General features: G+C 41.2%; 1 protein-coding gene across 5 annotated transcripts in view; it reads right to left on the bottom strand.

Moving 5' to 3' along the window:
* Positions 1–9,840: 9,840 nt before the first annotated feature.
* The window catches only part of stac (C2 and C2B_Munc13-like domain-containing protein staccato), an 87,359-nt gene continuing 83,002 nt past the window's right edge, over positions 9,841–14,197 (bottom strand). For 2 of the 5 annotated variants that reach the window (XM_065224846.1, XM_065224848.1), the window contains 6 exons: positions 12,130–12,947; positions 11,570–12,065; positions 10,972–11,505; positions 10,461–10,903; positions 10,205–10,398; positions 9,904–10,132 (listed from right to left, as the gene is read on the bottom strand). In XM_065224846.1, the coding sequence (XP_065080918.1) occupies positions 10,044–10,132; positions 10,205–10,398; positions 10,461–10,903; positions 10,972–11,505; positions 11,570–12,065; positions 12,130–12,947 (2,574 nt within the window). In that variant the 3' untranslated portion in view covers positions 9,904–10,043. Of the gene's footprint in view, positions 10,133–10,204; positions 10,399–10,460; positions 10,904–10,971; positions 11,506–11,569; positions 12,066–12,129; positions 12,948–14,197 lie in introns of all 5 variants that reach the window. The other 3 variants (XM_065224844.1, XM_065224845.1, XM_065224847.1) reach the window with 3 other exon arrangements.

Genomic DNA, 14,197 nt, shown 5'->3' with positions numbered 1-14,197 from the left:
CATTTGAATCAGATCAAACCCAAACCATCAGTCAAGTCTGACAACCCTTCTATTCATCACAAACATCGGAGGTGGATGAACAAATTTGACGTTTGGCAGTGTTTCAATCATACGTACATCTTTTCATGGTCTTTATACCATTTGTTTGAATTCATTCGATCCACCAGTCATGTTGTGCGATAGAGGAAGCCGTGTCGTCGGTAGAAGGGCTTCCACCGTTGGAGGAATATAACTTCCTCTCGAATCTGATCTTGGACAGCGCGCTTCGAGCTCAAACTCGGCCGGTTCCCGGAACGTCTTTGCGTAGGAAACCTCCTTCCCCTTGGTGGGACCACCAATGCACTGAGGTTTATCGTAAAAAGTCCGACGCGTTTAAGCTTTTCCGAAAACGTGGAACATCCGTGTATTTCGAAGCGTACTCGGCTCTTGAACGCGAACTCAAGAGCCTCATCAAAGCCAAGAAACGCGGATACTGGCGGCAATTCGTGGACGGATTATCGCGCGAAACGTCGATGAATACGCTTTAGAACGCGGCGCGAAGGATGCGTAACCGGTCTTCGAACAACGAGAGCGAGGAGTACTCAGATCGTTGGATTCTCAAGTTCGCGCGAAAAGTATGTCCTGATTCCGTGCCGGCACAGATGATTCCTCGCGAAACGACGAATTCTGTAGACGAGATCAGCCAGCCTTTTTCAATGCTGGAACTCTCACTCGCGCTCCTTTCGTGTGGCAATTCGGCTCCGGGGGCTGATAGAATCAAGTTCAACTTGTTGAAGAACCTCCCAGACGTCGCTAAGAGGCGCATGTTGAACTTGTTTTGTCAGTTCCTGGAGCACAATATTGTTCCGGATGATTGGAGGCAAGTGAGAGTTATAGCCATTAAAAAGCCTGGAAAACCCGCTTCAGATCATAACTCGTATCGTCCCATCGCGATGTTATCGTGCATTCGAAAATTGTTGGAGAAAATGATCCTTTTTCGCTTGGACAAATGGGTTGAGACGAACCACCTACTCTCAGATACTCAATTTGGATTCCGTAGGGGCAAGGGAACGAACGACTGTCTCGCGTTGCTTTCCACAGAAATTCAGTTGGCTTTTGCTAAAAAAGAGCAAATGGCTTCTGTATTCTTGGATATCAAGGGGGCTTTTGATTCAGTATCTATTGAAGTCCTTTCAGACAAACTCCACGCTTGTGGCCTTTCTCCATTAATAAATAACTTTTTGTACAATTTGCTGTCAGAGAAACATATGAGCTTTTCTCATGGAAACTCTACAGCTTCTCGATTTAGTTACATGGGTCTCCCCCAGGGCTCATGTTTAAGCCCCCTTTTGTATAATTTCTACGTCAGAGAAATTGACAATTGTCTAAGTGACAACTGCACGTTGAGACAACTTGCAGATGACGGCGTAGTGTCTATGACAGGGCCCAAAGGGGTCGACCTGCAAGGACCCTTACAGGATACCTTAGACAATTTGTCTACTTGGGCTATTCAGCTAGGTATCGAATTCTCCACGGAGAAAACTGAGTTTGTCGTTTTTTCTAGGAAGCATAGCCCAGCACAACCAAAGCTTCAACTTTTGGGTAAACCGATCACTCATTCTATGTCCTTCAAATATCTTGGGGTCTGGTTCGATTCAAAATGCACCTGGAGATCCCACATTGAGTATCTGAGACGAAAATGCCAACAAAGGATCAATTTTCTCCGAACAATTACCGGAACGTGGTGGGGAGCCCATCCGCAAGATCTTCTAACGTTGTACCGGACAACGATTTTATCGGTTTTAGAATACGGTAGTTTTTGTTTCCAGTCGGCGGCTAAAACTCACATCATCAAACTGGAACGTATCCAGTATCGTTGTCTTCGTATCGCGTTAGGATGCATGCACTCGACTCATACGATGAGTCTAGAAGTGTTGGCGGGCATGTTGCCCCTATCGGATCGGTTCTCGGAATTGTCCCTCAGGCTCCTCACCCGTTGCGAAGTTATGAACCCACTGGTAATCGAAAACTTTGAAAAGCTTCTTGAGCTGAACCCTCAAACTCGTTTTATGTCATTGTACTACGTGTACATAACACAGGATGTCAGCCCTTCACAGCATAATCCTCATCGTGTATGCTTCTCCGAATTCGGCCATCAGTTAGTTTTGATTTATCTATGACGCGGGAGATTCGTGGGATCCCAGAACATCATCGTTCCATGATTGTTCGGTCAATTTACGCTGCAAAGTTTGGCCAAGTTGATTCCGCAAGATCGTTCTTCACAGATGGATCACTAATAGAGTCGTCCGCTGGTTTTGGTATTTTTAACGAATTTCATAGCGCCTCTCGAATGCTTCAAGCTCCTTGTTCCGTATATGTTGCTGAGCTGGCGGCAATACATTATACGCTAGAAACGATCGCCTCACTTGCACCAGATCATTATTTTATTTTTACGGATAGTCTCAGTTCTGTCGAGGCCATTCGCTCCATGAGGCCGGTAAAGCACTCCTCGTATTTTCTCATGAAAATACGAGAGCTTTTGAGTGCTTTATCTTTAAGATCTTTTGTCATCACCTTTGCATGGGTCCCATCTCATTGCTCTATTCCGGGCAATGAGATGGCTGACTCACTTGCTAAGGTGGGCGCTATGGAAGGCGATATTTACGATCGACAAATCGCCTACGATGAATTTTTCTTCATTTATCGTCAATAGTCACTCGTCAGCTGGCAGAATAAGTGGAGTGAAGGGAGTTTGGGACGATGGCTATATTCGATCATCCCTAAGGTGTCGAAGAGTTCTTGGTTCAAGGGGTTGGATGTGGGTCGAGACTTCATTCGTATGATGTCTCGCCTCATGTCCAATCACTATTCGTTAAACGCTCACTTGTTCCGTGTTGGGCTGAATGACAGCAATCTCTGTGAATGTGGACAAGGTTACCAGGACGCAGATCACATTATTTGGTCTTGTGCTGAGCATCGCGGAGTCAGATCTGAACTGTGCGATTCCCTTCGGGCTCGAGGTAGACAACCTAATGTTCCAGTTCGGGATATTTTGGCTAGACGCGATCTGGAGTTTATGAAAAGAAGAATATTAACATTAGATTGTAAGTTTTATTAACCTTGTGTTTAGTTTGTATTTTGTACGTGTGGGTTATTTTTTATGTTCGTTTTCAAGATGAATAGAAATTAGTTCATGTTTTAGGATTAATTAAATATTTGTATCGTAAACCACATTTCAAACCTCCCTCTCCCTTTTCCCATCAAAAAAAAATTGTAAATCCCCACTAACCTCGAGACAACCGCGAGTATCCGGTCCAGCTCCTTTAACTTTAAATATAAGAAATCAATAATGTATAACAAAAATGATAACTCGGCTCTGTAAAGTTTATTCGATTGAGCCTGTACAAATAAAGTAATTAATAAAAAAAAAACCAGTCATGTTGTTAATTAAGCTCTTTTCTCCACTAGCCCAAATCACTTGAGCTGTCAAGAAGACGGTTCAAAAAAGAAAGAAGAAGAAGAAGAAGAAGAAGAAGAAGAAGAAGAAGAAGAAGCTCTTTTCTCTTCAAATGAATGGGACAGTCATTCAATTGAAGTAGTTACCAAGGCTCAATTGATATTCTCGTACTAGTGCTAATCGGAATCCAAAATGGAAGGAGGAAAACGAAAAGGTGAAAACACTAAAAGTGCTTCCGAAATTGCTGCCCAATGTCTGCGTAAGGAAAGAGAACGAGCATACTGCCGGATTGAAGAAAACCACGATTGCACATACATTCAATCGAAGTATGATGTCGGAACTTCATCCGGCATTTTCGGAACCGTCACACAAACCTGGCTAAAGAGCACGGTTTGTTTCCTGAACGCTGGTGAAAAAGCGGCGATGCATTCCCAAAAAGGGCGTTGCTGTTGACAAACAAGTGCTGATTGATGCAGGTATAAAGCTCGTGTCTTATCATCATCTCCCGCTGTCATGCTTCCAGTGGGAAGGCCTGAGACAGTTGCTAGATCCGTTAGCAGCCGCTGTTGGAGTCAAACTGAATCGGACTAATGCAACTGGACACATCGAGCAAGCAGCTTTGAAAATCCGTGCAGCCTTAGCCAACGAAATGAAAACCAGGCTTTTGTGCCTGATGATTGACTCAGCCTCCCGACTCAACCATCATGTTCTGCGAATTGGTGTGCAATTTCCTATGGGTGGAAGAATTGTAACCATGACACTAGGTAAGATTATCTGAATTTACATGCGTTACAGATCATCATTGTGTATTTATTTGTAGGCATGATTAAGGTAAAGGACCGCCAAACTGCTGGATTTCTGAAAGCAAAAATTTTGGAACTGCTTGCAAGATATGGTAACAAAATCGATCAAATTTTTGCGATCACCGTCGACAATGGAGCCAACATGCTTGCCTGCGTAAGACAACTTAAGGACGAGTTTGAGGCATCGTTGTTGATTGAAGAAGAGGAAGAAGATTCTTACAAAATAGCTGAGGAGATGGCTGACAAAATTGCGAACGATTTCCACGACCAAGCACGAGACACCTTAAACCTGGTAAGGTGTGCTGTTCATAGTCTACAACTGGCCATCCTCGATGTCGTGGATAAAAGCCACCCCAATGTTAAGCAAGTGACTGATATTGCTAAGCGTTGTAAAGGAGTGAAATACAAGACTAACTTTGACTTTAACGCGATGGGGAGGGATTTTTAAAATGTGCAATACCTTTTTTGAGCAAAAATCCTATTTCACTCAGTTGGGACAGCAATTTCCAGATCTAGGTGAGAAACATTGAATTAAGGGAGAAAGATCGATAGCTCATATATGATATGTTAGAAATGTAGATAATGTATCTACATTTCCAACAGATCTTTCGTCTAACTGGGAATTCGTTGAGCAGTACGTTGAGGCATTCAAGCCATTATTCGTTTGCACCAAAAACTTTGCAACTTGCACCATGAATCAGGCGTTTTATCATTCTATAATTTTGGAATCGATTTAAAAAATGCCTTGAAGTTTGGTTAGCTGTGAGATCCTTTTTCTCATAACCACTTCGAAACGTTAAGTTTACAAATATCAGCTCCCACGGTACATACCACAATGAAACTGTTACTCTACGTTTGCTGCACGCACTGCAGCATACATGAAGTAGAAATTTCAGGTGAAATGGGGCACTGATCTCCGAGATTTATGTAATTGAAAAATTCAAAGTGGAAGTGAATATATTGCCTTTGGGCGGCCATTTGGGAACTCTACAAGGAATAACCTTAATTAATTAAATTAATCGTTTTGGAGTTTGAAATTACTCGATCTTCGTTGAAACCATTGTAATAAACTATATTCAATTGCTTTCTCCTTGATTTTAATTTCCATACGCAAGCAATTGACGATTTTTGCACCATCCTACTATAAATATACATTTAGAATCTTGTTTAGAATGCAACATTTCCTCATGAGAATTATCATAGGTCATCGTTCTGAAGGTTTACGTTTCCACTGGAAATGAGGAGCTCTGATTTTAAATTTGAAGTAATTTTGATAATTCCTTTAAACATTCATTGTGATATTATGCAGGATATTTTGGGATCCCACTGCAATATTTGTACCTGTGGAGTCGGATCTAAAACGACGTACTCCGACTCCGACTCCTCTGATTTGAAAAAAAAAAATCCGACTCCGACTCCGATTCAATCAAGATAAAATAAAAATGAATTTGTTGTAATGTTGTGATCCAAATTTAAGAGTTTGTTCTTGCTCCAAGACTAATTAATAATTCCTAAATTAATTGAGGAATGTCCTAACAAGAAGACATTCAAACAATACAGTACTCGTTCGCTAATTTCTAACGCGTTCTTTAACTGGGCTACCAATAAAAGTGATAATTTTAGAAGTTAGAGACAATATAAAAAAAAATATTATTATAATTTTTTAACTAAACTAATCCCCTCCTCTTGGCTAGTTTTTAAGCTGGACGTTGGTGGGCGGACCTAATCTTATGCTTCATAGTGGAACGTTGGAGACGGTTGGTTTGGGTCCGGCATCGTTGGCTCATGCCGTGGCAGAATGGCGTCATGAGCATGCGATGAGGATTGCTAAGCTTCCCCTCTCTGATGAACCATTGCAAGAGAGAAGCATAGTTCAAGTCTGAAGTGATATTATCACACCTGTTACTCCTTTTTTGGGAGCCGCGTCGAGGTACCCTTACGTATAGGCACTGACGTTGGGTGCGATACTGGCGGGTTTTTCCGCGGATCACTCTTATTTTATTTATTTTTACACAGATGGGTTTGCACGGGAGTAATACTATTGAAATGTTTCAGAAAGTGCTCCTTCTATTTGCGTGACAAGCTTTCATTGTTGTTTTCATTGAAGTATTACTCAGGGAACAATGTTAACACCATTTTTGTACATGGTATTGTAACTAATCTTATATATGCTTCATTTTGGTTTGGGATAAGTGTTTGATCTATGGCTTGGGATTTCCACTGTGGCGTGCTACTATTGTGTCATATCCTTACGTAATCTTGTGGGACGACATAGTTGAAACGTGTGAGCGTAGTTGGAGTATATACCCTATATAATTAAAAAAAAAAACGGCTAGGAAACTAACTTCAAAGTGAAGCATTTTGGTCACTTGAGGGTGTCACCTGGGACGAACTTGAACACGTTGGATTTTAGATTACATGCACACACTTGTGCTTAATAAAGCATGGATTGTGGTTGATTGGGTGGATTAGAGATTTCAATTATTTATTAAATTAGGCTAATGAGATATCATAATCATCAAACGAACTTAAATAAGAAAATTTAGACAGCCTAGACATTGGGTAGATTAACAAAAGAGTTAGGTTGGGGGGAGGCGGGGTTCGCTTAGGGAGGCAACTAGCCTTTAAAGCAACTGGCAACTAGCCTTTTCATATATTGTCTGTTTATTTTGATGGTTGCTTTAAAATATCAATTTGGTATTAATGTGAAAGGATGAATCAGTAAGAGATGGATCGGTTTCTTTACATTTTGCAGCACAAATCTAGTACTATGTGTCGTTTCCTCAAAACCCCCTAATAACCGACCTCTTCAATCCTTTCCTTTTCCCATGGCGTACAAGTGGTCCGCATAGACTATTCAGCCATTACCCTTCCTTTATCCTCGGCTTTGGATTGACTTGCGCTCCCATTGCCTGACCAAACGCTGCAAAATGAAATGAATTTATGAACTAAACTAATCTCAATCTTTAACTAAATCGGTCATCATTTATAACGGAGCCGCATTTGAAACACAATTTTGAATTAGATTCCTGAGATTCAAATGAAAAAGGCGAAATTTCCAACAAAATTTATAACAGCCTAAGTTCCAATTCAATGGTCTGAATTTGTATAAGTAATTGGCTCGATATGAAAATAAAACATTAACTACTTCTAACGAAATTGATCGCAACTTTTCACCAATGTAAAGACTGGAACGCGCAAAAATTGACCGACAAAAAAAATCGTTTCCTTCAGTCAAAATTCATAACACAAAAACCTTCTTATTTTTCTTTTGGTAGTTCAATTCACATATTTAAAGGAAAAAAATGATCGTTTATTCTTTTGGTTTGCCAAATCCAAACTGCCGTGCCTTCCGCTTAACTCCTTCCATTAAATTTTGCACAGTGGTCTCATCGACCTTATTCGCCGCCGAACGCCAGTTAGATTTAAACTGCTGCTCGTTTCCCATGGATTTATTAGTTTTTTTTTTTTTAGATACCGTTTGACCAAGGCCCAATACCGTTCGATAGGGCGGTGTTCTGGGCTGTTGGGAGGGTTGTGGTCTTTGGGTACCACAACCACGTTGTTCGCATCGTACCACTCGATTGCACTTTTCCCATAGTGGCAGCTCGTCAAGTCCGGCCAGAACAGCACAGGTCTATTATGTTGCTTTAGGAATGGTAGCAGCCGCTTTTCCATGCACTCCTGGACGTAGATCTCTTGATTGATGGTTCCCGTAGTAATGAAAATGCCGTTTTTTAGACCACACGTGCATATGGCCTGTCAGACGAGATATTTTTTCGGGAACTTCGATAGTTTGATGGTTTTGAAAATTTCAGCCACCTTCCGTTTTCCTAATGCGGTATAAAACTCGTGTCTCGAAAGCTGCTTGAAATCCGCCTTCACATAAGTTTCGTCGTCCATGACGACACAGTCGAACTTTGTGAGCAGATTCGTATACAGCTTTCGGGACCGCTGCTTTGCCGACGTGTTTTGTTTGTAATCTCTGTTCGCCACCGTGACCTTCTTAAACGTCGACAACCCGGCTCGTTTCTTGGCCCGCTGCACAGTAGTATGGGAGACATTGAGCTTGCCAGCGACGTCCTGGATGGAGAGGTTAGGATTCCGCTTATATTTCATCGTCGCTGCCACGTCTGGGTTATGATTGCCGGAAGCGGCTTCCAGGCTTCCTGGCGGTCGACAGACGCTCCCCGAACACTTTTAAAACGTTGGTCACGGTCGATTTGGCCACATCCAGCAATTTTGCCAACTAGGCGCTCCTCCTCACCATTTCAAAGATATTCGATAGCTGTACCTAAGTAGTATTTTGGAAAATAGTACTTTTCAATAATTCATAACTTTTTTGTTTATGAGTTGGCCAGCAAACGCACATTGTCAATTAGTAGCACTTTATCTAAACTGCAATATAAATATACAAAAAAAAATTCAATTGGAGTATTTTTTTTTTATAATTTAGATTTTTTTTTGTAAATATCAAAATAATTTTTTACAGTGTATATTTTTTCTTGAAAGGTACAATACTTGTCCGCAACTTCACCGAAGACAGCATCCCGATCAAACAAATCGGTCACGAGATATATGTTTTTCTATTGATGCGTATCATTTTTGCATAAGCCCTTTTCAACTGTTAGTCGTGTACAAAACTAGGGAACCAAATATGTAAAATGGCATGTTGGACAATAACAAACAACTGTGCAAAGTTTCAACATAATCGTAGAGGGTCGATCCAAAAATTTTAAAAAAATCGTAATTTGAAATGGAACTGCTGTACTATAGGAATCTTGACTGTATGTTTATTGCACGAATACAAAATGAACGATTTTTCAAAAGCGGAAGCCGTCGCCTGGTTGACGGCTTGAATGTTTCGTTTTTGTTGGTATTTTCTTGCAGAGGGTGATCCATGTTTCACCAATGAGGCAAAGGAGCACTAACATAATCTGTACCGGCTCATTTGCCGTAGCTTTGCGGAGCCGATATTCATTGTTTAGATAACAAAATTACATAAGGTTAGGTTATCTTTATTAGCGAGACTTTCAGTAAATTACTTCAAACTAACGTTAGGGCTGATTACTCGCGGCTATTTCGAGGTTAGGGGTAACAGATTGTAACAAATGGATGACAGGGTAGGGATTGAGAACACAAGGTTTGGAGAGTAATGTGCTCTTGATCTCGAACTAAGCGACATACTAATGTAAAAGACAGACATGGGGGTACACCGATGGGGAGCTAACAACTTGGGAAAACACAAGATGACACTAACTACTAAATCCTCAGATCTATCCGTTTTAAACACACATACATTAAACTCGAATAGTCGAGGTCTCGGCTCGCCCAGACATCTCTAACGGGTATTGCAGGTTGTTTTCCTCGGGCCCTGAGGGATGTGGATACATCAGATTTGGCAACACGGTGTAGGGTATATGACCAAACAACATGCACATAAAATTTATAAATAGCAAATTTTTAACGATGGGCCCAATATTAGATCCATAGGCCAACATTAGAGCCATTTTCCCTACGTTAAACGTAGTGTTGGAAGTAGTGCGCTATAATCGTACAATAATACACTCATGCACCGGGTGATCTTCTTGTCCCTAGCTGAACTACTTCATAAATTGATTATCAGGAAGGTGATAACGCACTACAGCACCAAAAATTGTCAATATCACAATAATTAAAGTCTCTAGATTTCAATAAGGTGGCATACAAATCGAGGCGATATAAAAATGATACACATATGAAGGTAATTTCAAGCCGCATTAAGGACGAATCGTGTCCAGGAAAAGCTCCGATAGCTAATCAAGTTATCCCATCTTCTGTTTAAGTTTTTTGAGGAAATCTTTCGCTTGCTTGTCGCCTTGGCGATACTCCAGCGCTCGTACGCAGTCAGTGTCTGAGGAGGAAAAGTAGTGAATTATATTTAGTCAGTTTGAAAACGGCATTGAAGCCCAATACTAATAATTACCCAATCGACGCGGTCGAGTCAACTTCAAATGCTTTTGTTCGATTTTGCCACTCTCGCAAGAGATGTCTGCAATATCATTGAAACTTAAATAACACTCGGCCAGGTATTGATTGGACATTCCAAACAGATCCTTATCTTTCACGCTGAATAGGATAATTGCATCCTTCACGGCCCGTTGCTCCGGGTTGAATGTTCTGCAAGAATTGCTTATTTAGGTGCCTCAATATAACATGAAAACGATTATAAAGATACTTACACGACAAATTTTTCGTCATACAGGGGGAACAACGTTTTCGATTGAGTGGCAGTGCGCAGTTTGGCAACACCGACGAACCGTTCCTCTGGTATGTAATGTATTCGTACAAAAGAGTCACATGTACCGTTCGTGTCCATTGGCCTTAAGTTGCGTGCGTTCATAATTTCCATTTCAAGGACGTTGCCTTTGAAGAAACATTGCAGCGTTAGCATTCCATAGATGTCGTCTTCTTCGGTTTCCTGTTCCTTCAGCCTATCAAGGTAATACTGATGAATAAGGTCGGTTGTTTCGTACCCATGTAACTGCAATAGCCGTTCAATGTGCTCCAAAGTTTCCCTATCCGAAGCGTTCTCGGATTCACGATTTTGAGCACTTTTGAAGTTTTCCACCATAATGTGCAACGTATCACGCAAGTTGGCAAAAAATGATGGCGGGCGACGTTTCTAAAAATATTGAAAAAAAAATCGATCGCTATAGAGTAATGGTTGAAAATAAGTCTATATGGTCCTACATCAAGGTTACTCTGAATGAGGTCATACAGGATAGTAGTCAATTCGCTCCAAATGGCATCCAACACTCGTTCGAAGTTGACTTCATGCAGTTCACTGTTGAGAGTCGCAAGGGAATCTTCCATGTACATCATTAATCGATCCATTGAATTGGAATCTTGTTGAAGCAATTCTGCGCCTTCCACTAAGAATCGTCGCATGGCCGGTGCCATTTTCTTGGCCAACTTCTCAACCAAATCCAGAATCTTGTTCTTTTCGGTGTCAACTGCATTCTCCAGTACGGCACGTAAAGTGTTAGCGCATCGATCCGCTTCCGATGGGCTTTGAACCTCCGACAACCGATTGATGATATCGTCTACGCCAAGCTCAGATGCAAACAGCTTCAAGCTCTGCCGAATGTAGTCGATGTTGTTGATAGCAAGACACCATTCCGTGGTAACCTCGAACTTCCTTTCGTATATGTTTTCCACCACACCTAGGTTTTCTACACGAGCAGACATTCGATCGGCGTAGAATACACAACAGCGACAAATATCCTGCCAAAACATGTAATAGGTAATATGAGAGTGAGAAATTTGACTAGGTATATAGCAGACTTACATCGACAATTTTCGCAACAAAGATGTATGCTCCCTCTATATCGGGCCAATCTAGTTGCTGCCAGAATACTTTGATCTGGTAGAAAATCGCTAACGTATCCACGGCAGATGAAGAATACTTGACCGTCTCGTCTACCGATTTCAACGTGTCCAATTCGATTGCTTTATGAATTCGCATCAGGGCTTTGTACACTGAAATGTCCAACCAGTGGGTCACTCCTACCGTGAACCAATTATGGTACTCGTCGATGGCAAAGTTGGATTCTCCAGGACTCAGCGCTGGACCGAGTTTGGAAAAGCGCTTCAGCACTATATACAACTCAAACAAAGTTGTTCCCATGTTGATATCTTCATACTTCAAAAGATCACTGTTTGATTCTGGGATGTCGATACGTTTCAGACTACGACAAATTTGCTCCACGCAAGGTTTGATCAGCTCGGCTAACTTCAGTTCGTAAGTTATGTAGAGTTCTTTGGTGTATTGAAAATGGATAATCCTAGAGTAAAATAACCAGTTAATAAACCTTACACTGAGAGATCATTGTGTTGATAAAAACTCACTCTTGGAAAATCTTGTCGTAATGTTCAATTGATCGCTGGATATCCGACCGCACCAGTTGAATTATTTTGATCATATTCTGTAGCCGATCCTCATCCAGTCCAGTCTGCACGAAATGACCTTCCTTGATGTTAACGAACCAACTTTCTGCACCGGTAACGACAGCACTTGCTACCGCCTCCCGAATATCCCAGCTAGGCTCCGTAGTGTTAGACCTTCGAATCCAACTATATTGTTGCACGGGGAATAGATCCGTTCCTTGCGGAGGTTCCAGCATGGAAACTTTGGCTATAATATTCAGTACATCTGTTAGCATTTTGATGACCAATTTATCACCAGCGGTTCTCTTCCGTAGCTTCCGGATGACAGAAAAGCAAGACGGAAGTAGTTTTTTCGTAGCATCCCAGAATTGCTTCAGATGTTCCTCGGATACCACATTCAACTGAATAGCGCGAACAAGTTTATCCAAAATAGAATCAAAGAGACCAAATGCCAGCGGGTGGTCAAGGTGGATCGCAGTATACACTGACCACTGTATGAAGGCACTTGCTGTCGTAGAAAGGCTACTTTGGGCGGAGTGTTGGGTGAGTACTGCCTCACCCTGGACGGTAAACTTCCCGGACCACCAGTAGTGTGCTACTTTCGAGGTTTCCAATTCATGAAGGAGCAGTATTCTGAGGAGGTGCCTATGCTCTTGAGCTGCTACCTGATTGTTTTTCTGCGAGCTAAAGTTCAGTCTTATTCTAACCATTCCTTGGCGTTTCAGTTTGTTTTTCTTGTCGAGATTGTACCACATTACCAAACCAGATGCGGGAATTGACTGAAAAAAAAAGATAACTAAGTTAGTGTTAATCCTTGTTCAATTTTAAATGGTCTTCATCCATATGCATAAATAAGTATGAATCTGGTCTCGTTACCTGAGGGATTTAATGTAAATGAAAAGGAATTTGAAATAATAACAAATCCCAGATAAAAATCTGACTTCATACATATATGATGAGATACATGGTTCAAATTAGGTTCCCCAAACTTTGAACTCATTTGTATAGAACTGACCAACCTTATATACCCCTTTAACACATGATAGGTCATCACTTCTCCGGGAATGAGATTTGAATTTGTGACCTTCAGCCCTCGCTTCAGCCTATGATGCTAAGCACTACACCGGCCCCAACCCTTTTGAAGATTACTATGGTATAACCCAACTTATTATTCATTGCCTTTTAGTCTTTTCCATATTGATGTAATAAAAAAACGGTAGCCATTCTTCATTTTCAGCTGGAAGGTTATGAACAAAAAGTTTGTTTATCCCATAGTAATGTCCATATAAGCATCAAATGATTTGAGCGCAGTCAGTTTCTTACAAAATGAGTTCAATTCAGTTCAGAAGCTAATCAGGACTTGGTTGTGTAACGTTTGAGCACTGGGAAGCGAAAATTTTATATTTTGCGGCACTGTCATTTTCATGCGATTCAATGCGTCGGATCATAGGTCAGAGTCTGGGACCCGAACATATCCGGATGTTGGCAATATGGTTCAGAGCACTCACTATGAATGCCATCAAACATGCTGTGTATAGGGTTGGAGCAGCTTATAGTCGTGCCATGGTCCGGGTCTGGGTACTTTTGTTTTTATATCTTATGTGATTTAATGTGTAGAATGATGAGTTTTGTTTCAAGTCTAAATCTGTCCACTTCTTCTTGTATGACAACCATTAAACTAGTTTTCGAATTCAGATGTGATTGGAGCTGTTGAATGATGAGTTTGACGCGATTTAGGTAATCTCTAGTGACCAGTTCTCACCGGAACATTTTTGGGCCACATCTGCCGAACTGGTTGATTGATTAATAGAATATTCAAAGCGTTCTAACCATAGTACCTTTCATTTGGTGGTTGTTGCGTTATTCAGTGGTTGTTGAGAAACATTAATTACTTTATTTCGTTACACACACACATACATACACACACACACACACACACACACAGACACACACATCTTGGAGAGGATCATCCTAAACAGGCTGACGAAATACATGGATTGTCGGAGAGGCAGTTCCGATTCCGGAAAGG

The sequence above is a fragment of the Ochlerotatus camptorhynchus genome, unplaced genomic scaffold, assembly GCF_037179485.1.
Source record: "Ochlerotatus camptorhynchus isolate MF236.1 unplaced genomic scaffold, CSIRO-AGI_Acam_v1.1 ptg000216l, whole genome shotgun sequence".
Taxonomy (NCBI): Eukaryota; Metazoa; Arthropoda; class Insecta; order Diptera; family Culicidae; genus Ochlerotatus; species Ochlerotatus camptorhynchus.
The sequence above is the reverse complement of the archived record's forward strand: the minus strand, read 5'-3'. Positions and strand labels throughout refer to the sequence as shown.